The sequence below is a fragment of the Episyrphus balteatus genome, chromosome 2, assembly GCF_945859705.1.
Source record: "Episyrphus balteatus chromosome 2, idEpiBalt1.1, whole genome shotgun sequence".
Classification (NCBI taxonomy): Eukaryota; Metazoa; Arthropoda; class Insecta; order Diptera; family Syrphidae; genus Episyrphus; species Episyrphus balteatus.
In genome coordinates this window covers 89,287,770-89,310,731 of record NC_079135.1, presented here as the reverse complement: position 1 = coordinate 89,310,731, position 22,962 = coordinate 89,287,770, and the positions used below count along the sequence as shown (strand labels likewise).

General features: G+C 27.9%; 1 protein-coding gene across 4 annotated transcripts in view; it reads right to left on the bottom strand.

Moving 5' to 3' along the window:
* The window catches only part of LOC129912156 (innexin shaking-B), a 321,007-nt gene that overhangs the window by 181,096 nt on the left and 116,949 nt on the right, over window positions 1–22,962 (bottom strand). For 3 of the 4 annotated variants that reach the window (XM_055990287.1, XM_055990288.1, XM_055990286.1), the window contains one exon: window positions 15,007–15,181. Coding sequence is in view for 1 of the 4 variants with exons in the window: in XM_055990285.1 (XP_055846260.1) it covers window positions 10,686–10,969 (284 nt within the window). In the remaining 3 variants the exon portion in view is untranslated. Of the gene's footprint in view, window positions 1–10,685; window positions 11,468–15,006; window positions 15,182–22,962 lie in introns of those variants that run through there. The other variant, XM_055990285.1, reaches the window with a different exon arrangement.

Here is a 22,962-nt window from a genome sequence, read left to right as displayed (position 1 = left end):
AAAGTCTTGAAATAAGGTGACAAATATTTGAACTAAAAGTGAGGTGGGTTATAAAGTGTTTGGTTGGTGAATGATTTTATTGAATATCTTGTCCTAAGTATTGATTTCCTTTGACTATTGAATATCTTTTTAAATTTAATCCAAGAATTATTTTCTTCAGGTATCTAGTGAATTGTAAAGTACATAGATGCTTTGCGTATCTCATTGATATTAACGGAACTTAGCAAAGATGAATGCAATTGAATACGAATACAAATCAGTTTGGAGTGGTTTGCTTGTTGTTTGGGGAATATCCTTTAATGGATTAAAAATGTTGTCCAGTAAGGAACTGACTGGTTAAGATAGTCCATTTTAATAAAACTAAAATTCATAGGTCTAACTCTTTTAAAAGTCCTGACTACTGAGCAAATTTAATTATAATTTTTTTTAATAATTTGAGCTCGAAACCATGGCCCTAGGTAAGATTTTCTTAGCGGTGAGAAAGAACGTTGTTGACGGGTTGGTATTTCTCAATTTCACAACCGATTTTTTTTTTACAAATCAAGATAAGATCTTTGTATTCAGAATTCAAATTATAATTCCACAAAAATGAGGCGTTAAATATTTTTCAAAAATAATGAATTTTGCCATTACCAGATGATCTAAGTTTTTTTTTTTAAATTGTAATTTATGTGCATTGAAATATAAATCACAGAGATAACACTGGCCAACAATTTTCAACTTTTTAAAATTTTCCAGAATGATTTATATCAAATTTTATAAATTTTGGTTCAGTAAGCTCAAAAATAATATTGATTTCTTTCTAGCAGCTCTAGTTTTTGGAATATTTAATTTTCATATTTGGGGAAATATTCATACTAATTTTTAACCCTCTGTAGGCACACCACACGGGTGCGAATTTGGTTTATACTTTTTCATGTCGCTAGAACTTTTTTCGGTCACAATATTTTATAGAGAATCAAGTATAAAATTGATGTAGAATAATCCGAGGAATTCGAATATTGTGTTCACAATTCTGAAAAAAAAATATTTTCACCCTTATAAAGAGACTTTTTTGTGAACACTTTTTTGAAAAATCGTAATTTTTTTATTTTTGTCCTGCCAAATTCGTACCCGTGTGCCAACAGAGGGTTAAGTTTTTCTTAAAAAAAAAAATTATATTAAACTCAATGTGATTGGGGTCAATAAACCTAAAAATCACATTCATTTTTTTTTCTAGGAGCTCTATTTTTTGAAATATTTTAGTTTTCCACATTTTGGGGGTTATTTCGTACTTATTTTAAAGTTATGCTTATTTTAACTGTTTGTTAACATTTTCCAGAAATTTTCTTATCGAACCTAATGCATAATGCATTATGCATTTGGGTTCACTAAGCCTAAAAATCAGCAACCAGTTCTACCCCTACTAACAATTTTGCTTCTATAATGCTTTACAGAAGCAACAATTGCATCTTTAAAGTTTTATAGATCCAAAATTGTTTGTCTGGATGAGCTCTATTTTTTAGATATTTGAATTTTTCATATTTTTGGGGTAATTTCATATTATTTTTTTTTTTGATTTTCTAATGTTTTGTTTGAAAAATTTGTATTAAAATACAAAAAAAAAATGTTTGTAAGTAAAAAAAAATTAACAAAAAAAAAAGAAAATTGTATGAATTTTTTTATGTATGAATTATTGAAAAACTAGAGCTGCTAGAAAAAAACTAATGTTATTTTTGGAATCAGCACTCTAAATTTAGTAAGAATTGATAAACAACGGTCAGGAAATTTTTTGTGTGTTGGGCAGTGTAATCTTTAGAAAATATTGGTAAAAAAAGTAATGGAACCACGAAGTTTTCAAAACAAACTTTAAACTTAAATATTAAGACGGACATAAACGCCTTGCTTCTGGTTAAAACTGTTTTTTTTTTTTTTTTTTAGGTTAGAGTGCCTATTTAATATCCATTTTTAATACCTATTGTTTATCTCTTGATGTAAAACATTTTTTTTTTCCAAAATTATTTTTAATGATTACCTACCTCTCATAAATCAATTTTTTTTTAAATTTAATTGGCTTAAGCAACATAGAAATGTGCATAGTCGCACAATGAAATTCATTAAAGATGTTGTTTTTTCCTAGGAGGGCGAATTTTAATTTTTTTTTTTCTCACATTTAGCTACTTAAATTTTTTTTATCGAAATGTAGGCAAAAGCAATTAATAATAAGGTTTTAAAATTAATTTTGTGAGGAGTTAGTTGGTAGGTAAGGTAGTAGTTAGTAAATTTGCACTCTGATATGACGATTTGATTTCTTGTACGACAAGGAAATTTTAGATTTCAAACAATTTTTTTTTATTATTCAAATTTTTAAACATTATAAATAAATTGCACGACTGGGGTCGCACGTACTTGCTCTTATGCTTAAAGTAACTTTAATGTTACAGCTTTTTATTCAAGAATATTTGGGAAAATTATAATAAAATAAAATCTGTTTTTATAATTAATTAAACACCGTTTTAAATAATCTTTTACAAAAAAAAACAAGTATGCCAGTTTATGTCTTGTATAGAAAGGAATTTTCAGAAAAAAATTTTCCAAAATCGTTAGAGCCGTTTTTAAAAAAAATTATTTTTTATATATACAAATTTTCTAACATTTTTCAAAAAAAAAAGTTGGTATGCCATTATGAAGAAATAATTAATTTACACATAAAAGCGAAATTTAAAACATTTTCACAAACCCGTTTTCAAAAAATTGATTTTTCAAAAAAAAATTTTCAAATATTTTTTAAAAATCCAAAAATGTGTTTTTTGGAAATTTTCTAAAATTTTTATATTACCTTTACTTAAACGCTTTTGTATAAAAATTTTAGTTAAAATCGGGTTAGTCTTGTACGAGATATTCATAAATCAAAAAAACCGTTCTATGACAGGTACCGTTAATAACGGTACAAAAATATTTTTTTTATTTCAAAAGTTTTATCTTATGTGTTATACTATACACAAAAATTTTAATCAAAATCGTTAGAGCCGTTTTCGAAAAAAATTTACTTTTCTATTTCCGTTATATGGCAGGTACCGTTAGTTTTGGTCGTAAAAAAAAAATTTCAATTTCTCCTCTAGGGAATCAATAAAAACTGCTAACTACCAAGTTTGAAGAAAATCGCTCCATTAGTTTAGGCTGCAGCTCGAGGTACTTACAGACGGACTGACAGACAGAATTGCCGGATCCACTTTTTTGGCGTTCTCCATCATCGTAATGTCATGTAAAATTGTTATCTCGAGTTCGTTTTTTTTTACGAATCCTAAACTTGCCCTATAGTACCTATATCGCAAGTAAAAAAATTATGCGGTTTCTTGAAAAAAGTATTTTTGGATACGGTTTTCTGTTTTTGTTTAAAAACAAATAAGAGCATTATACTTAAAAAACTAAAACAGTACTTAATTATGTGCAAAAAATTTTGAAAAAAATTAGTTAAACATTTTTTTTTTTAAATTTTAATTTGGAAAATGAATTTTTGAAAAACTCTGTCATATATCAGCTTTATTCAAAGACAAGATAAAAGACGAGGTATTTGGCTTTACAAAAAGGTATAGGAGGTTATTGTAGGTGTAACCGTTAATTTTTAATAATTTGTTTACAAATTTAGTCAATTTTTTAGAGAATTGCCCCTTCCGGCTAGACAGGGCCAAATAGACCACCCTCCCTTACAATTTTTTTTCTTTTCTCGACCTAACATGCTCCAGCTTTTTGGCACATTATTCCTGAATCACCCTGTATATTTTCATAGGATATTTTTTTTAATTTATTATGTTTTCTTCTTTTTTTTTAATTTTTTGAAAATCAAAAAGGATCGATTTTTCGATCGAATTTTTTTAAAAATTGTTTCTATTAATAATTTCTTAAGAAATTAATGTTTTGTTTTAATTAATGAAAAAGGGACAACAAGAATTAATTAAAATTTAATTAAAAGAAACTATGAACGCATAACGCATTCCAAATCATATTCAAACTTTCTCAAAAAATTATCAAGAATTTGAACAATATTTAAGTTTTTCATTAAAAAAAAAAAGATATTTTACATATCTAGATTAAAATTCATATCCTTTTGAAAATTCAATTTAGTAATTTTTGTAATTGCTTTCAAACACAAAATAACATAAATATAAGCTTTATTTCTTCTACTGTCTCTTTCATTCTAATATCGTTTTAGAATACAAACTGAAAATTTAATTTATTTCAAAAACTTACAATTTGCAAATACCTTTATGCAGTGAAGATAAACAAAAGAGGTTACCTCACCAAATCCAATATAAAATAAATGTTGGATGATGCAAACACATCCTTGCCAACCATCCAATTCATTTAATTGCATTTGTATATTGTATATATATAGCTCTATCGATTTATTCATTTTCTGCATGATACAGTAATCAAATATATAGATATACAGTAGCGAGCAAAAAAAATGCAAACGAAAAAAGTTTAAAGAGTTTTGAACACGAACTAAGTTACCAAATTTGGCATATTGAAACTGTTTTATTTTCATTAAACAGATTCAATTTGTTTAATATTCTACTCCAAAACCATTATTTGGTCAAAAGTTTACCTAAACATGCGATTTTAGACGAGCAAAAAAATGCAAATGTTTTTATTGTTTGCATTTTTTTTGCTCGCTACTGTACAATTCAAACGAATTGTATAAATAATCAATTATACGAGTACAAAGATATGCACATATAACGGTGGAGTGCGTGAGCCTATACGATTTATAATATAAAGGATTAACGTGTATTTAGCTTTGATACTTGTATATAATGTATCTAATATTTACCTTTATATATATATATATATCTATAGGAGCAGCATTCACATTTTTCTTACATTTATTTCTTTGACAAGTTTAGCTTTAAAACGTTATTGTGAACTATTTTATTGTGAACAGACTTTTGAGCCATTGTAAGAAAAATAATCAAAGATTCAGCATTCATTTTGATTTTTTGGTCTAGAATTTTGTTGATCACCGGATTACATATAGAAATTGAATTTTTAAAGAAAAAAATAAAAAAAAAAATCTTGACCGCCGCACCACCGCTACACCACGTCCGCACCATTTTAAACATTTCTAAACCGCCGCAACACCACTGTACCACGTCCGCCCCATTTCATTTTGAATGAAAAATTTGTTGCACTAACGCCGCACCACGACTGCACCACGTCCGCACCATTTCATTTTGTATGAAAAATTCGTTACACTTTGATACATAATTTAACCACTCGACGAGAATAGTATAGAATAGAATTTTTGAACATGGTGCAGTGGTGGTGCATCGAATTTTTCATTCAAAATGAAATGGTGCGGACGTGGTGCAGTGGTGGTGCGGCGGTTTAGAAATGTTTAAAATGGTGAGGACGTGTTGCAGCGGTGGTGCGGTGGAGTTCCATTTTTACTCGGGCATTGATAGTTGAAAAAAACAGCAAATAAGTTTAGAATTAACAGTAGAAAAGGTTAATTTTACTTAAGAAAAAAAAAAAAAAAACAGTTTGAAATTATCAATAACAAAGTATCAGAAGTTGGATTAAATTTTTTGGATTCAGAAAGAATATTGGACCAAACCCTCTTTTCGCTAACCGATTTAAAGTAAAAAAGAAAATTCAAGAATGAAGAGTCTTACTAAGCAAAAGTATAATACCTACTCCTTTACCAAATCATATGTTTTCATTTCGCCCAGAAGCCATATCAAACAAACAACAGACAAGATTTGCAATCAATCGCTTCGAATCGAAGGAAACAAAAGGAATTAAAACACATATATCTACCTATTAAATTCAAGTACTGACTTAATACATAAAAGACACATCTATCTAACTATATGCAATTTGAAGAGATTGTATGTTGGGACATTGTCAATTGTCATGATGACGATGATGATGATGCTTCCAAGGATTAAGTTCGCTTTTCCATTTTGCACATTGACATACATTCTTCTTGCATAAGGCATATCATCACCGCATGCATTTATTAGCGAACAATGTGCCAACAGGAGTAGTTGGTAGTAGATTTATAATACTAACGGTTGAGGATAAGTGCCGCACCTAAAGTCCTAGATTTAGTTCTTGTATCTCTTTGAATGTGTCTATTGGATTTGGATATGTAGAGAGAAAAGAGAGAGGATCGATTAAATAAGTCGATGACTATGACGACACAGATGCCAAGTGTAAGGGATTCTAATTGAATTTTTTTTGTTCATATGATGTACATAGTCAACATGCATAATTGGTAGATGGTTTTCTTTAAGTTGTTTGCTTTGAAATTAATTTGATAACTAGACGAGTGAAAATAAATTGCATTATTCAAACACACAGTATTGATGAATATTAATTGATAATTTACAGTAAGTTTTTAGGAATTTATTGAATGAGTAGTATTACCAAATTGTTAACTGGTAATGCACCAACTTGTACTTTTTTGTTAATTATTTTTTTATTTTTTAAAATTTTAAATTCGACTTATAACGGAGTATCTTTTGACTTGGGAAAATAACGTTTAAAACTTCTAATCAGCTTTAACAGGAATTATTATTTGCAACTTTTAAAAATGTATCTAAATGGAATTATTTTTTATTTAAGGTACAAGCGTAACTCCACAACTAAAACAAATATTTCTCTATTTTCCCGCCTTGCAAGAATATAAATTTCCTTACGGCTCTGTTATAAAAGTTCTTCGTTTAGAATAACGCCACAAGTCTTTCGTGCATAAAATCACTAAAAAGCTTTGTTTCATATTTTAAATAAAATATTTTTTTCTCCTTTTCAAACAACTATCTTAATAGTGTACCATCTTTCCATGTTGAACGAACACCAACATTCAATAGTAAAGTTTTTTCCTTTTTTTTAGAATTCTTTCATATGATGGATTTTCTCCCTCTGTCTGGAACTAAATCAAATAAGTTTAGGTCTTTGAGAGTATTTAATTATACGTTGTCTTTTGTTTCACTTTGGCGCTTTTATAAAATGCAAAACCACAAAAATTCATGCACTTTAATAAAATTTATTTGAAGAATTGCGGAGTTAAATTCCCGTTTCTGAAATGTTACCGTTAGAAGATGTATACAAATTACTTTTGAGGTTATGCTTTTATGTGAAGACATTTTTTTTTTAATTATAACGGTTTCTATAAGAACTATGTATTTTCCCTCTTTCAAGATCTTTTTAAATCTTTTCGATATCTTTTATTATTCGAGATATCGTCAGTTTTGTAATGTATCAAACAGATATCACGTTTCATCTCCTTGTTGATAAAAACACACTTACTTCACGGGCAGTAAAAAGATATTGCAAAGATTTTAACAGGTCTTGAAAGAAGAAAAATAGTTCCTAACCGTCATGATTTATATTTAAAAAAAATCTCTTCAAAATAAGGCATAACATCAAAAGGGGGAAAAAACGTTTTTTTAAGCATTTTCTATCGGTGATATTTCCAAAACCGGAGCTGATAGGATATTTCTGACTTTAGATTCGAGTTCAGCACATCAAAAACCTATAGAAAAGTATATTTTAGTGTCCACACAAAAAAAAAAATTTAATTTTGTAGACCAGTGTTATCCTTCATTTAAATTTACTACTATTTAGCTACTTCCTTTCTAGAAAACTATAAGCCACCAAAAATATAATGTGTGGATTCTCCTACATTTTGGTAACACTCACTTAACCTATTGAAGACAAACTAGATCAGTGCCAATCCGGTTTTCAGAGCATAATGGTAGTGGGTAAAAATGTATGATAAATGGTATATGAAAGGGGTAAAATAAATTGCCCACAAACAAATTGGTGGAAAGGGGGTGGGTGGGCGAAAATGTTGGGTGGGTGTCAAAAATCGTGTTTTTTTACAATTTCTATTAAAACTAGACCTCCTATCGAAAAAAGTTAAAAGCAAAAGTTGTAGATAATAAAAAGATCTATAACTTTTACCAAAACCATTATTTTTCTATAACCTCAAAAATATTGAGAAAAATGCGAAAATATGATTTTTTGTTTTCTCTTACAAGAACTTTTGGATTTCAACAAAATTTACTTTGTTATGTTTTCTTTATATTTAAAATGTTCTTTAGAAAAATATTAATTTTTGGATTTTTGACGAATTTAATTTGAAAAAATAGCCTATTTTTCAAACAAAAAAGTTTTTTGAAAAGTTTGCAACGCAATTATTTAGATTAAAACAGTTTAAAGAGGTTAAATTTCATTGAATTTGTGAAAAAATCGTATGAAATATCAAAAGAATTAAAAATGTAAAAATCGTAAATAAATTAAGATAGGTGCCTATACAATTTATTTTTTTGATAACTTGTTCTATTATCTAACAAATGTTGAGAAAAATGCAAGAAACCAATTAAGTATAGTCAAATAAGACGAAAAACTAGGTAAACCTTGGATTTTATGTTTTGTTACTCAAAATCTTGGTTTTGATTTTTTTTTTTTTTTTTTGGAATAAGAGTTAAAAAGTGCTTCATATTGTCAGAAATTTGACGAATATTAAAAAAAAATATTTAATGTACAAAACAAAATTTTTTTTAATTCAAAATATTTGCAATACAAATTTTATTTTCATTGTAAATATTTTTCAGTGACAATAACATTTTTGTATGCAAAATATTTTTAATTGAAATAATTTTTATTTTAATCCAAATTTTTGTCAGTGCAATTTTTGTTATTTGCCAAAAATATTATTTTTATTTCTAATGTTTTTTTCAACCCCGGTTCAGAATCAGAGAGTTATGAAAGATGGGGGTAAAAAAGAAATTTTTTATTATTTCCCAAAACAAAACAAAAATCAATGTCAAGAGATTTGAAACAAACTTGAAAGAAAAATTCCAAATTTGCCCAAAATAAAATAAAAATAAAATTCCTTCTATTAAAAAATACCCGAAAATAGCCATCTGTTGTTTATTGTTTTCTTTCTCATTATATTGAAAAAAATATTGTTTACCTCTTAAAAACAAAAAAAAAAAAATCATGTGTGCAATTCACACGTGGTAGAAGTGAAACCTTAAAAAATCATTTTTCTTGCAAAAAAAAAAAAAAATAGAAAAAATATACCTAATTTTATTCTATCACCTTCAAATCCATGTTTTTTATATGACAACCTATATAAATTTTATATCATCTGAAAGCTTATTGTCTAAGCTCAAAATATATATATCGATCAGGTCTATGAGACATCTACAAAAAGAGCTAGAATTTTTTGAACTCGATCAATTTCCATCAAAAAAAGCTAAAAATACACGTATTTTTGTCTTCTCACGCTATTAAATGCATTTTTTCCCTAACAACCTATAAAACCTATATACCTAATTTTATTCTATCACCTTCAAATCCATGTTTTTTATATGACAACCTATATAAATTTTATACCATCTGAAAGCTTATTGTCCAAGCTCAAAATATATATATCGATTAGGTCTATGAGACATCTACAAAAAGAGCTAGAATTTTTTAAACTCGATGAAATTTCATCAAAAAAAGCAAAAAAACAATTATTTTTATGTTCTCATGCTATTAATTCAATTTTTTTGTTTGACAACCTATACAAAATTTTATACCATGTGAAAGCTTATTGTTTCACCTTGTATAATGATGCATAAATCTTATTTCAAAGATGTCTACAAGAGAAGTTAGAATTTTTTAAAGTCAACCATGTCGAATTTCCAGACTGAGATTACGGTACTTCCTACACTGGTAGCTGGTCATCGCCAACAGATCTCCACAGGTGTTTTGAGGTATGTTTCAATTTTTTCAATTTAAGATTGTGTCACTTGTAGAGCACGTACCGTTATGTGTGATATATCAAATAAAAGGTTATGTTATCAGCATGCGTATTAAAGTTAAATCAAATTTGTATGTGCACTAGATCAAAAGATATAACGTGTGTTGGAAAAGAACATCTTTTTACCGTTATCTCCGAATTTTGAATATGAAATTAATTGAAAATTTGTACAATTATAATCTATTTAATTACCTATCTACAGTACAAATTTCATTCATCTATCTATCAAAACAAAAAAGTTATAACAAGTTGAAGTCGTGTCGCGTTTTCGTTTCATCTTGTTTCAAATCACTACGATACTAAAGAAGTTTTCACTTCAAAAATAGAACTACTTCGGAACGAAGCCGAACAGCTTTGATTTTTGATTATTAAATCTTGAAAGTTGTCCTTATAGTTTCTAAATGCTGCTTTTCAAATATGGTGAATTTTGTCGAATATTAGCAAAGAAATTTGCACTTTAAAGGGCAGATAGGAACGGCGGCGGCCATAGGTTCCGGCTGACCAAGGTCTTGGGACAAGGCTTCAACAAGCTATCGGTTATAAGTAATTGCAACAGAAGAATAATGACAAAGAAGATTAGCAGCCATTTATGTTTTTTTAAACTCTGATTCACACAACTTTAAAAAATTTGATCTCACCTAGAGCGATTTCAAAAAGTTTTCGAAAAAAAAATACATCATAAGATTTTATAGGTAATAATTCAAAGGATTTCAAATAATTTCTGCAACATAGCTGAAAAAATTCAATATTCAACTCAGATTATGTAATTGAACTTCCTAAAAAAGTTATTAGAAACTGAAGTTGTTCGATGCACCTTAAATAACAAAACTATCAAAAGAATCTACAAAACTCGTAATTTTTTTTTCGTAACTACAATACATACCTTTTTTGTTGAAAACTACGCTTGGTGTCCGGTCGAACTCGTAAAGATGCACGACCTACAGCTCCAGCGAGTGATGGTCCTTGTACGGATCCAGAAATTGTTCGAATTGTTGGGGTTCGTTGGATAGGACCCGTTTCAACATTGAATTCCACACCAGGCAATTCCAAAGCTGTTATCGGATGGATGCGTGTCAACGATAAGGTACTCTCTATAACAGTGCTAAGCAATGGGGCACTTCTGAGAGATCTCAAACTACCACGACTAGTTGGTGTATCCTTAAACATTGATTTTGATTTATGATTTCCACCAGCACAAAAGGACAAACCATTTATAAAAACATTATATTCATCTTGATGTTTTATATAGATTTTTTGTTTTTATTTTGTATGTTTTGAGTATTTTACGTCGGTATGTGTGCATCATTCTCAAAACATAAAGTTTGACATAATTTTAAAATCCTTCGTAGCCTCACCACAAAAAACTTCCTTTTATCCATGTGTTCAGTTTTTGTTCCTTTTGTTTTTCTTTTTTTTGGTTTGTTTATGATCAAAGTTCATAAATTATTAGGCTGACACTAAAAAGTGTAAAAACGACATTATGTTTCACGTGTGTAGCTTTAGAGTAGGTATAGGTACTATGTGGCAGTATGATTCGACCAAAACGAATTTATACGCACTATGAATTATTTATGTTGCAAAAACAAACAAGAAACATAATGAAATATACACTAAAAGATTATTTTTGTTGTTGATGCTGTGTGGTAGTAGTAATAAACTACACACACATGACAAGGACAAAAGAAGTTATATGTTTTTGATATGTGGCGGTACAGAGAATAGAGTGTATGTACTAGGTAGAGAGAGAGAGAGTTTTGAACCAACATACAATAATGATACTGATTAATATTTAAACAGTAAAAAATGTTATTTTTATTTTTTGTTTGTGTTTTTCAAACCATGCAATATGTAAATTGAGTTTTGACTTGAGAGAGACAGTGCAATGATTTAGAAGAGATTATTATTTTTTGTTGTTGTTTTAAAATATGTTTGAAAAATATTCTAGTGTTTTTGAATAGATATTATGTCAGAAAGAGAGATTTTCGACAAAAAAACTCGAGGGATTTAAAAAACAAAGAAAGATGAAATATACCTAGGTATAGACTATTCTTCTTCAGGCACTTAAACTGGAATCGGTACCAAGCTGTTTTCTTAATCCTTCGTTTAACAATCTTATCATTTTGATGAAATTGAAATTCTTTGAAAATTTTTAGAAATCCACTTTTCATTCTGATTTATATTGAGTATTGAGGAGTAAAGCATGTTTTGTTTTTTTTTTTAAATAAAATTAAGTGCGACACATCGCGACCTTAGAACAACAAGGTTCTAACCGACAATTTTGGAAAAAATGAGTTATATATCAAATCTAGGTAAAATCGTGGTGCTCTTTCGATTCCCGCTATCTATTTTGCTCTATCTCTTTCCGTTTCGAAGACAACCTGTTCTACAGAGTTCAATTCTTCAATATCGAATAACTAAGGTCACAAGAATAAAAATTGTACATAAAACCTTATTGTTCTAAATTTAACTGTCGCATCGTTGAGCAACGAAGTCCTATATATGGTTTTTTAAAGTCAAATAAAAGGGTTACAAATGTGTTTTTAATAGGGTTTAAAGCTTAAATCTTAAAGATTTCCTATAAACTCATCGAATTATAAACAAAAAGTTAAACTTTTCATACACAGTGACCGTATAAAGGTGTTTGAATATTCAGAAGCGTTTTTCTCAAAACACACTTGGGTGTACTTAAAACCTTGTTGTTGAGAGAGCTAACAGCAAATTTTGGGAGTGGAGGTATAACCAAAATGTAAGTATGCAGTTTTATAGCCTTATGCGTTCATATAACGAATTCTATAGTCTAACAGATTTTAATCACGGCTTTATGTTTTTTCGGGGGTAGTTATTTAACATCAGTTTTCCAATTAAATTTCTTAATATCGGCGATGCGACATCTATAATACAAGATGTAAGCTTCTTCAACCAACCATATCGGCTCTGTTCTTGGAGAGTTTTTAATAAAAACAAAAAACAACAACAAATTTAACAGAAAAGTCTCCAAAACAGCTTATATCTTGAGTTCTATTAATTTTATAGTCAAGATTGATATATTCAGATTCTAGTCTTTATTTAAGAAAAATTAAAAAATTTCAATAGATGAGAGTGAAAGTGTTATTAATATAATGTACGACTGAGCCGCACGTACTTGCTCTTATAGTTCAGAGTACCTTTACCTTAGATAAGTTTTTTTAAAGCTTTTTTATTTAAGTTATCAGGAGTAAAAAAAAATAGCAAATATTTTCTTTTATTACCTTTTTTTTTTTGAAAATATTTTTAAATTTTATTTTTAAAAATTATAAAAAATATCTGTCTGTAAATTTTGAAAAAAAAAAATTGAAAAGTACGAGATTTAATACTTAATATGTCAATTTTCACAAAAACCGGCAACGCCATATTTCCGCTATCCGAATTTAATGAAAAAAAAACTAAAAACGCAGTTCTTTTATAATCCTTAGACCAAATTTAATCGAAATCGTGACAGCCGTTTTCGAAAAGATTGGAATATATCTAAAACCTTATGGGAGATATGGGTTAAAAAAGAGATATTGAAAAACTAAAGATAAAAAAAAAAATTGAAACTACGCAAAAATCATCTGACACATGAAAAGAAAATTAAATATTTATTAAATGACTCTATAACACGTTATTTGCAAGGAAGCCGAAAAACAACAAATTTTGCAATTTGAAATGAGTTACCTAGACAGAATTTTAAAAACGTAAAATTAAAATTAATTGAATTGATGGCATTATCTGCTAAAGCAGGTAAATTAATAATCTCTTTTATTCCATTTAGTAAAATTAAATTTCTCAAATGTAAAGTAGAGAATTCAAAAGCGCATCAGTAATTAGAAAATCTAAATAGACTAGCCTTGCAACTACTTAATATAAGTGACTTTAAAAGCGTCTTTATATTTATACCTCTATCAGACCAAGAAAATTATGAAGCATTTATCAAATAGAAAAGCTAGAGTAAATCTTTAAATTGTGTTATTACTTACATAGTCACAGTTAAGGCTTTTTTAGCTACTTTTTATTTTTATATTCGATGGCCGTTTTTGTTCTTTTTTATCTATCGTGCGCCAACTTTGTCGTATACGTGAATGAGAATAAAAAAATTTGATTTTCATGGCGTTTGCGAGAAATTCATTTTGTGAAGAAACCTTAATAACTTGAAAACTAAAACAGATAACAGAGTTTTGACTTAAAAAAAAAAAGAAAACAATATATATTCTGTTTGAAATTAAAAAAAAAAAACTTCAGCCCCCAGTTTATTTTTTTAGCAACGTAAACCTTAAAATCCGATTTTCCAAACTCGGAAAATTGGCATTTAGAATAAAGTAGAATGTTTTGTTTTGTCCAAGTTGAACTAAATTTTCACTGCACAGAATCATATCAATAAATTAATTAATTTTTATAAAATTCAACTACCTTAGAACTAGAATCTTCATATGAATACGCGTATAAATTCATGAAAACCGAATTATAGTATTCGAAAAGGATATTATCTCCATGCATACATATTAATGTAATGTTTTCTGAATGATACTTTTCAGAACGAACTAACCTCTACAAACTACTTTTTTGTGAGTAGTTAATGTTTATTTTTATGGATGTTAAGATACAAAAAAAAAAAAAAACTTCTCTTATTACCTAATGGATTCGGCATCAAATAGATTGGAGACAAAGTCACTTAAATTTGATCCTGAAGTCAAAGAAATCTACTAAACAGAGATTTTCAATTTCAGTTGAATTCTTTAAATGAAAAATTCTTCCGAATCCTAAATTAAATAAATTGAAGTTTTATAATAAATTGATTACAATAAATTGATTGATCGTTTACTCTTAGAGAAATATAATTATTGAAATGAGGCCAAACATTTACGTATATATGTAAAATGTAATATGTTAGATATAGGTATGACATTAGTCAACAATACAATGTAATCTAAATACCAAACAATTAATTATGTTGAAGTTTAAACATAGCACTGTTTTATGAGTACATATGCGTATAAATATATGAATGCTGAATTTTATTGAAATGATTTTCGAATAATATTTAATTTTTTTTTTTATAATTCACTCATTTTAAGTTCAAATTCTCAATTCATATTCACGTGAATACTATTTTTTTTTTAAACTGAAATACGCATATGTTCATTCAGAATTATTATTTAAAATTGAATTGTATTTAAATTTATATTTACGATATTGATTGATGTTATAATGTATGTTGTTATATCAAACGGTCCTGCTTCTCAAATTGGCAGCCACATTAAACTCCCTGTTGTAAATGTGCTCCAAATGAATGTGAACTGCCACCGAGTCCAATCCATGGTTAGCGGTGTTGCAGCAGCACTGTTGCGTTTTTTTTTTATAACCCTGCAATTAGAATGATAAAATATTTATTTTAAAATAATTTTATTAGAGGTAAAAAATGTATTTTATCAAAATAATTTTTGAAAAAAAAAACCAAATAAATTGTTGGTAATAAAATAAGTTCAACAATTTAAAGAATTAACACATTCAGTTACTAACGCTTAAAAGGTTCATTTGGGATATTATAATATAAAAATAAAGTTCGTCCCTTTCAATCTAAACTAGTTTCATCAGAGTAAGAGAATCAATTTGTATTAATTAAAACAAAAAAAATGGTCACTGTGGTGTATGAGTAACTTTTTTTTCTGTAAAAGGAATTTAAAAATTAAAACGAAATTTTTTAAATCTTTTGTCAACAAATGTTAAATTAAAAAGAATGAATTTATTTATTTGCATGTATAATTACAAATTTATTTCTTTAAAGATTTAATAAACAAATAAATTAGAAAATCATAATATTCCGCCATTTGCTAAATTACTAATTGCTTTTACCGCATTTACCTTCTTACTTGTCAAGTGTGTTGAAATAAGTTATATAATTATATTTAAACTTTTCAAACAATGCATCATCTAAATTCTAAACTATCTACGCATTTTGCTAATCGATTTTAAAATAATTCAATAAACATTAGCACTAATCACAATAACACTATGAAAATTCTGCACATTATCTATATTATTATGTACGTAGGTATTTTATTATTCAGAAGAGCTTCTGCCTTCACGCAATAATGATTACAAAATAGGATGATAGAGTTGAAATTAAGTTTTGTTAATGCAATCAAAGTGCCCGTCAATGGCAGGAGCACTTATAAAATTGATGGTATTAGAGTTAGGGAAGTGATGGGTATAGATAATGATATAACTATAGATGAGAGATTATGAGAAAAGGTATTCAACAAAACGATATAATTTTCAAGTAGTTGGAAAATTGAAGTTTAATTTGTAATGTAATAATAATCTTACAAAGAAAGGATTGCTGTGATGTAATAACTAATTTGTAAAAGTGATAATGCAAATTTATTTGATTTACTCTATTTGTACACTTTTAAAAATGATGAATGATCTAATTGAAGACTACAGGTACTTATAGAAAATTTAATAGTTTAATAATAAGTTTAATAATTGACATCAAAAGTTAAGCTTTGTTACAATTTGTTATTTCGTAAAATTTAGCGGATTTGATGAAATGCTTTTTTGTACACTTTGATTCAAAATAATAAATGTTGCTCCATCGTTGTTAAAAAATTTTAATAAGAATCATTATCAAAGCTCGAGATTAATTCTAAATCTACTTCGCTTAATCTCGGATTTAGGGTACGGGGAAATATAATATTAAAGATTCGGGTATTTTTTTTTATTTTATGCATTTTTGATAATGATGTAAACTTGTGATGGAATTTGTTTTGAACGTAGTTGTGATTGTAAACTTTTTTCTTGATTTTTTACGTTCTCCTAAATGACTTAAAAAATTTAGACGAAAATATAAGATAATCTGAATTAAAAATATTAAAATGTTAACAAAATTCAAAGCTCTCAGTGTAAATTCTTTTTTACTGTTTTTCAAAATATTTTTGAAAAGAGGTTGATAATTTATTTTCAATTTTTGTTGTTATTAGTGGAGTAACAAAAGCAAATTATTAGCTCTGATTTTGATGATCTTTTTTTTTTAAAAGGTCGGTAATTAAAAATACTTTAACCTCTATATAGGTAAAAAATTGCCGATGTTGCCGTATTGTTTTTTTGAATTAAAATTAAATTTTTTTTAATAACTATTGCTTGAATTTCATACAATTAATAATACTACGTAATTTAAGGAAAACAAATATATAAGAGTCAGGGACAATCTTCCATCGTTTAAGCAATAAATGTATTTTTCTCACAAACTGTCTTCAAACACAAAAAAAAATATTTTAAACACAACGGCAACACCTACAATATTGAAATATACGTTTTAAAAAGCCAAAATCTCATTTCTATCTGTAAAATTTAAATGCACTTAATTTAATCAAGAGTTTTTGAAAGAATAGTCCTCAACTCAAAATTTTGGAAAAAAAACTTGATAATTGGAAAACCTGTTTAAGGTTATGAATTCTCAAGTGGCAGCGGTGGCGCGATGCGTAGTGCGTCGGCCTCCCAACCGCTAGGTCGTGAGTTCAAGCCGCGCTCGGGCAATTTTCAAAATTAATTGAACATAAGCGACTTAGCACCACTGAAAGGAGTGTGATGATCGGGTTGGTCCCCGTGAAATAGCTATAACTCCAGCCTATGAACTTGGTGGTAACACACACAAGTTGTTGTTGTTCATTCAAAACCTTCAAAAAAAACGTTATTAAAAAATTTAATGGCTTTTTTTTCAAACTTTTTCGTAGTAAAATATGAATTTATTAAAAACAAAAAATTTGGCCATTTATATTATCAGTTGAATTCCGACGAGGAAAATGAAATATATATCACAATTTTGAAAAAAAAAAATTACTTCAATTATTTCATTGGATTTTTTTATAAAAACTGAATTTTTTCTTTGAAAAATATTATTTTCTTAAAGACTTTGGCAAATAAGAACTTAAAACGCAGTGTAATTTTTTTTTATTCTTCAAAATTATTTTGAAAACTGGTCGATAAATCTTTTTCAAATTTTGTTGTTATGTGTTGAATAATAATTTCTAAAAAAGCATACGTATTTTTATTTTTCGAAAAATGTTTGAAATTGTATTTTAAAAAAAATATATTTTTTTGCACGATTCATACAATAAAAAACTTAATTTATTTGTTACATTAAATTTCATACTTAATTTGGAGATTAAGATAATGCGTTTTGTTATTTTAACATTTCTTATAAATAGAATTAATTTATTTTATTTATTTTATAAAAACTCAATTTTTTTTACTTTTTGAAAAAAAAAAAAAAAAAAAAAAAACAAAAAATGCAGTTTTATTAGAATCTCTTTTAACATTTGTTAAAACCTTTATCGAGTTTAATTCAAAACTATGAAAACAAAAAACTAGAAAAAAAAAACTTTCAAAAACTCTATAAAATTCATCACTATCAACTTTGAAGAAAATCCGTCCACCTGTTTAGGCTAAGGAACTGTTTACAGATGAACGCACAGACCACCCGTTTTGGAAATATTTATTTAAAAAAAATTTAAAAATTGATTTTTCAAGTCATTTTCGATAAAATTGAATCACTTCGAAAATTTATATAGCGGTATCCATTCCAGGCAAAATACTACAAAACAATATAAAACGAGCTTTCAGAACTTCGTTCCACCTGTAGGCATTGGAAATGTGATCAAATTAATGTACAGTACATTATGCTCTGATTCTATAGAAGTTTATTAGAAGCAGTTTTTTTATCGGTTACTGGAATACCCTGTAGAAGAAGGACTTAATTTTTTAACTTCCTTTGCCAAAACAAATTTATTTTACAAAACCAATTTTTTCATTTCATTGGAAAAAACGCACTTGTCTTAAATATTTCAATGGGCCATTTTGACTCGGGGTTTTTTTTTTAAATTGAATTTTTGATAATTATTAAATACTTTAAAATTAGATTCAAATTTTCTTTTAATCCCCCTACGACCCCACATGAGCAACAAATGCAATTGTTTTGTTTTGAAAATAAATTGAGCTAAAAAAAAAAAAACAAAACAATTTTTATCTTTATCTACAATCTAAACCAAGTCAAAAACCTAAATACTGCAACTAAATGACATTTTATTCTCTTAAATATAAAAACATTTTGTTATAAATGCGGGAGTATTTATTAAAAAAAAAAAAAAACATCCTGGCCTGCAGGACAACACCTATACATAATAATGCTTTGCCTACTTTCACTAAATGAATAAAGCTCACTTCTTTATATTTATTCACACGTTCAACCCTAATAGAATTTGTATTGTGTTGTTTTGAATAAGGGTGAGTGGTCGTTGTGTGCAATGACAAGCTGCCTTGTGTATATTATATGTATATATTTTCTAAATCTATTGTATTGCGTGAGTGCCTCTCTAATAGAACACACATTTTATTGTTCGCACTAATTAATTTTCCATTCAATTGAGTTTGCATAATTTACACTATGGACTTTTCCTTAGGCAATATGCCCCACAGTATTATGATTATGAATCACAAAAACTAACAATGCTCTGCTCCCGTTGTTGCTCTCTTCTATAACAAAGTTTAAATTGTAACAATTAAAATTGTAAAATGACAACAACAAAAAACAAAAAGAAACAAAAAAAAAAAAAACTGAAACTTTTAATAATAATTGTATTTAGTGTGTCTATCTAATTAAGGAACAGATAAATGAAGCATCACTATGGCACCCTCTCACTATAGAAAGCCAACTATAATAAACCAAAACCCTAACAACCCTCCACCTCCTACGCCTTTCCTCCATACTAAGCCCTCAACGACACTATGCCGTTAGTAGTAAGGGCATATAGATACACGCTTGCTGTGTGTTATAAATTCATAGGCTTTTGTGTATAGAAAATATGGAAAATTGGGTTCGCTGACGCCTCTCTGCCTTCATTAAAGAAAAATTATTTTCCGATGTCAATGAAGCAAAAAGAGAAAAGGGGCGACCGACAACAACAGAAAACGAAAACAACACAAAAAAAAAAAAGATGAAAATAATAATAATAAAAAAAAAAGTATCTACCTATTTGTATCTTGAGAATATAACCAAAGAGTTGGGTGAAATATTGAGATTCGCAAGTTGGAACTGGTACAAGTGATCCGACGGTAATTGTGTCATGAACTTTTAGTATGGCAGACGTGTCGTATCTTCAATCGGTGTGCTCCGAAAACTGATTCCTTTCGTAATACACTTGGATATGATGCTGCGCTCTCGGCTCTTCATCCTATATACACACATCTTTATAATTATTGTATGTTTATTATATTTATTATAGTACATATGCCTACGGTTTTTTTTTTTATTTTTAAACTATTTATTATAGTCTATGAAATAATGCTGCACAGGCCTTCACTTTTGTGCGTTTTTAAGAAAGATTTAATAAATCAAAATAGTGTGGGAAATATATGAAATTTTGTACCAACACGATGAGAAAATTAAAAAAAAAATGCTATACATACTCAAAAAAGTGTGTAGTTTCATTTATATCAACAAAGAATAAAAAAATCTATTTTATTATTTCGTGTAAGAAGGTATTCTTTGAAAAATACAGCGGATAAAATTGGTATAATAATAGGTAAGTCCAATTTTTATTTTCCTTCAATATTTGAATGAATCCTTTTAAATGATTCTTGTCTTTAATGCAACTTTATGGTTATAGTTTAAAATTGTCAATTTTTCTTCAAAAAATACCTACATACATACTTAAGCGAATATTTTTATGGACTGTGCGTATTTGAACCAAAACCTTGTGGTTTCTGAAGTTGAAGATCGAGCTTTAAAACTGGTAGTTTTGATGGTGACGTGAAATATGGTCCTACGATCTAAGACCGCATTGGATTTTATTTTCATTTGTAATAAAAATTAGGCCCTTACAAAGATAACGGCCCTATTTCTATTTCAACAACGAAATTAGACCCGCCGGGATTTTTTTTATTTTTTCCACTTTGAAAGTAAAACATTTTTAAATTTTACAAAAAATTAGCATACATCCAAGCTTTCACCCATCACAAATCTTATAGACTGCCTAAAAAGTTTGCACAACCTCAGTCTTTGTTTCCAAATTGCTATTATTAGTACAAAGCAACATTTCTCATTCTTCAGCAATGCGGCATATTTCTATCTTGAACGAGGCCCTATGGATTAAAAAAAAAATTTGTTTGAAAAATCAATTTTTTGAAAACGGATCGATGAATGATTTCGAAACTTTATTTTAATATGCCAATTATTTTTTTTATTTTAATTAACATACCTACCAAATTTATTTTGAAAATTTTTAGAAAATTTGTATAAGAGGTAGGTATATATTTAAAAAAAAAAAAGGCCTCCAACGATTAAAAAAAAAAACAAAATTGTTATACCTACAAGTATGCCATAATGCTTGAATTTTTTGAAATTTATGTGTAATCTTTGCTATTTGTGAATTAAATTTATGTTTAAATCGTCAAAGAAACAGGCCTTTATATACATTATTATCAAAGTGGGACACTGTGGCGTATGCGTAACATTTTTTCTTTCAGAACTTAAATATAAAATATTACGTATTTAGAAACTTTTTAATGAAATTTTGTGAGGTTATTTAGTATTTTAGCATTTAACGCTTTGTCTGTCAAGAGCGTGTATTTTAAAATTAACCACCTGTAAGCAATTGCTTTGAATAATTATAAAAAAAAAAGTATTTTTTTTATCTGCTTAAAGTTCAATAAACCAAACATCTATGACTTTTTTTTCAAAAAGTAGCTACAAATCTTTTCTTGCTTACATACAAAAATTCAATGAAAAAAATTAAAAGTATTGCATTTATAAGAGCGAAACAAAGTTCAAACACCTTTTGCAAACTTCACTGTTATTTAGATTTCAATTTCATTCTTTGTTTGATACTTCGCCTGTTAAATTTGCATCAAAAACTAAATTGGGTCCTTAACTGGGTGCTAACTATCTTCTAAGTTGAAATTCTATCCCACAATCAAAACACAACCAAATAACAAACAAGATGTCACTTCATATAAACCTCATATTGTTTCATATAGTTTTTTTCTAAGCCAATCGAAATCAAGAATTATAACATGTCAATCCCTTTTTTTATCACATTATGTCTATCCTAGAAATGTTCATGAAAATTAATGTCTGATAACAAAAAATAAAAAAAAAAAATCCAAGAAGTAGTTGTTGTTATTTCTATTCAAGCATCGTTTTCCAGCTTTCGGTAAAAAAAACTCTATCACAGCGTTGTCTTTTTACCAAAAAAATAAAGATACAAAAAATCAGTCCCCTCAAAATAAAATATGTCACTGATTTGTATCGTCAAAAAAGATTGACCGCAATTATTACGCCCAATACTTTTTTTGTTGTATCTCTTTTTTTTTTTTGTCAGCTCATGGTGAAGTGATAAACGCCACACGCCATCGATGCTGCTTCAAGTCCAGAACCTCATGCCTTTTCTAAAAGAGTGTGTTTTGTATAAGTAGAATCGAAATATTCATCTTTCACACCCTCTCTGGGCAACATCATGTGGGAAAATCATTTTGTTTCTATGTGTAAGTTTTTGTTATACTATGCTAAACGCTATCACCATGATGGCTATCCGTGTCATTATGAAGATGTTCACTTAAAGGCTTCCACAAAGAATTGAATCGAGGCCTGGTGAAGAACTTTATCCAGTAAAAGAATGAAAAAAGAAAAAACATCAAAAGCTAAAAAGAAATCTTTCTGTGTGAGGAAAATTCCAAAACATTTTTCTAGTTTTTTTTTTTTTTTTTGGACAAGTTCTACAATAAAAATAAAAGAGGTATAAGTAACACTTACCACCAAATCTGACAAAATGACATTTTGATGGTTTCGGAAGGACTATGAAAAAGGGTGTCTAAAATCAAATTTGTCTTTTAAAAAATACAAATAAGTCGCAGGAACTTGCTCATCCCTCATTTTTTTTTTTTTACAATTCAAAATTTTAGATTTAGATTGTATCTACCATTTACGTTCCAATGCTCTTCATAAATGCATGTTTTGGTGTTATAATACAAAAAACAATATACCTACCCATTACAAAACAGAGCAATTAACATAGACAGGATAAGGAAATAATAAGACAAACATCGAAAAACAATCACACACGCTACACTGGTCGTAAATCTATTTTCAA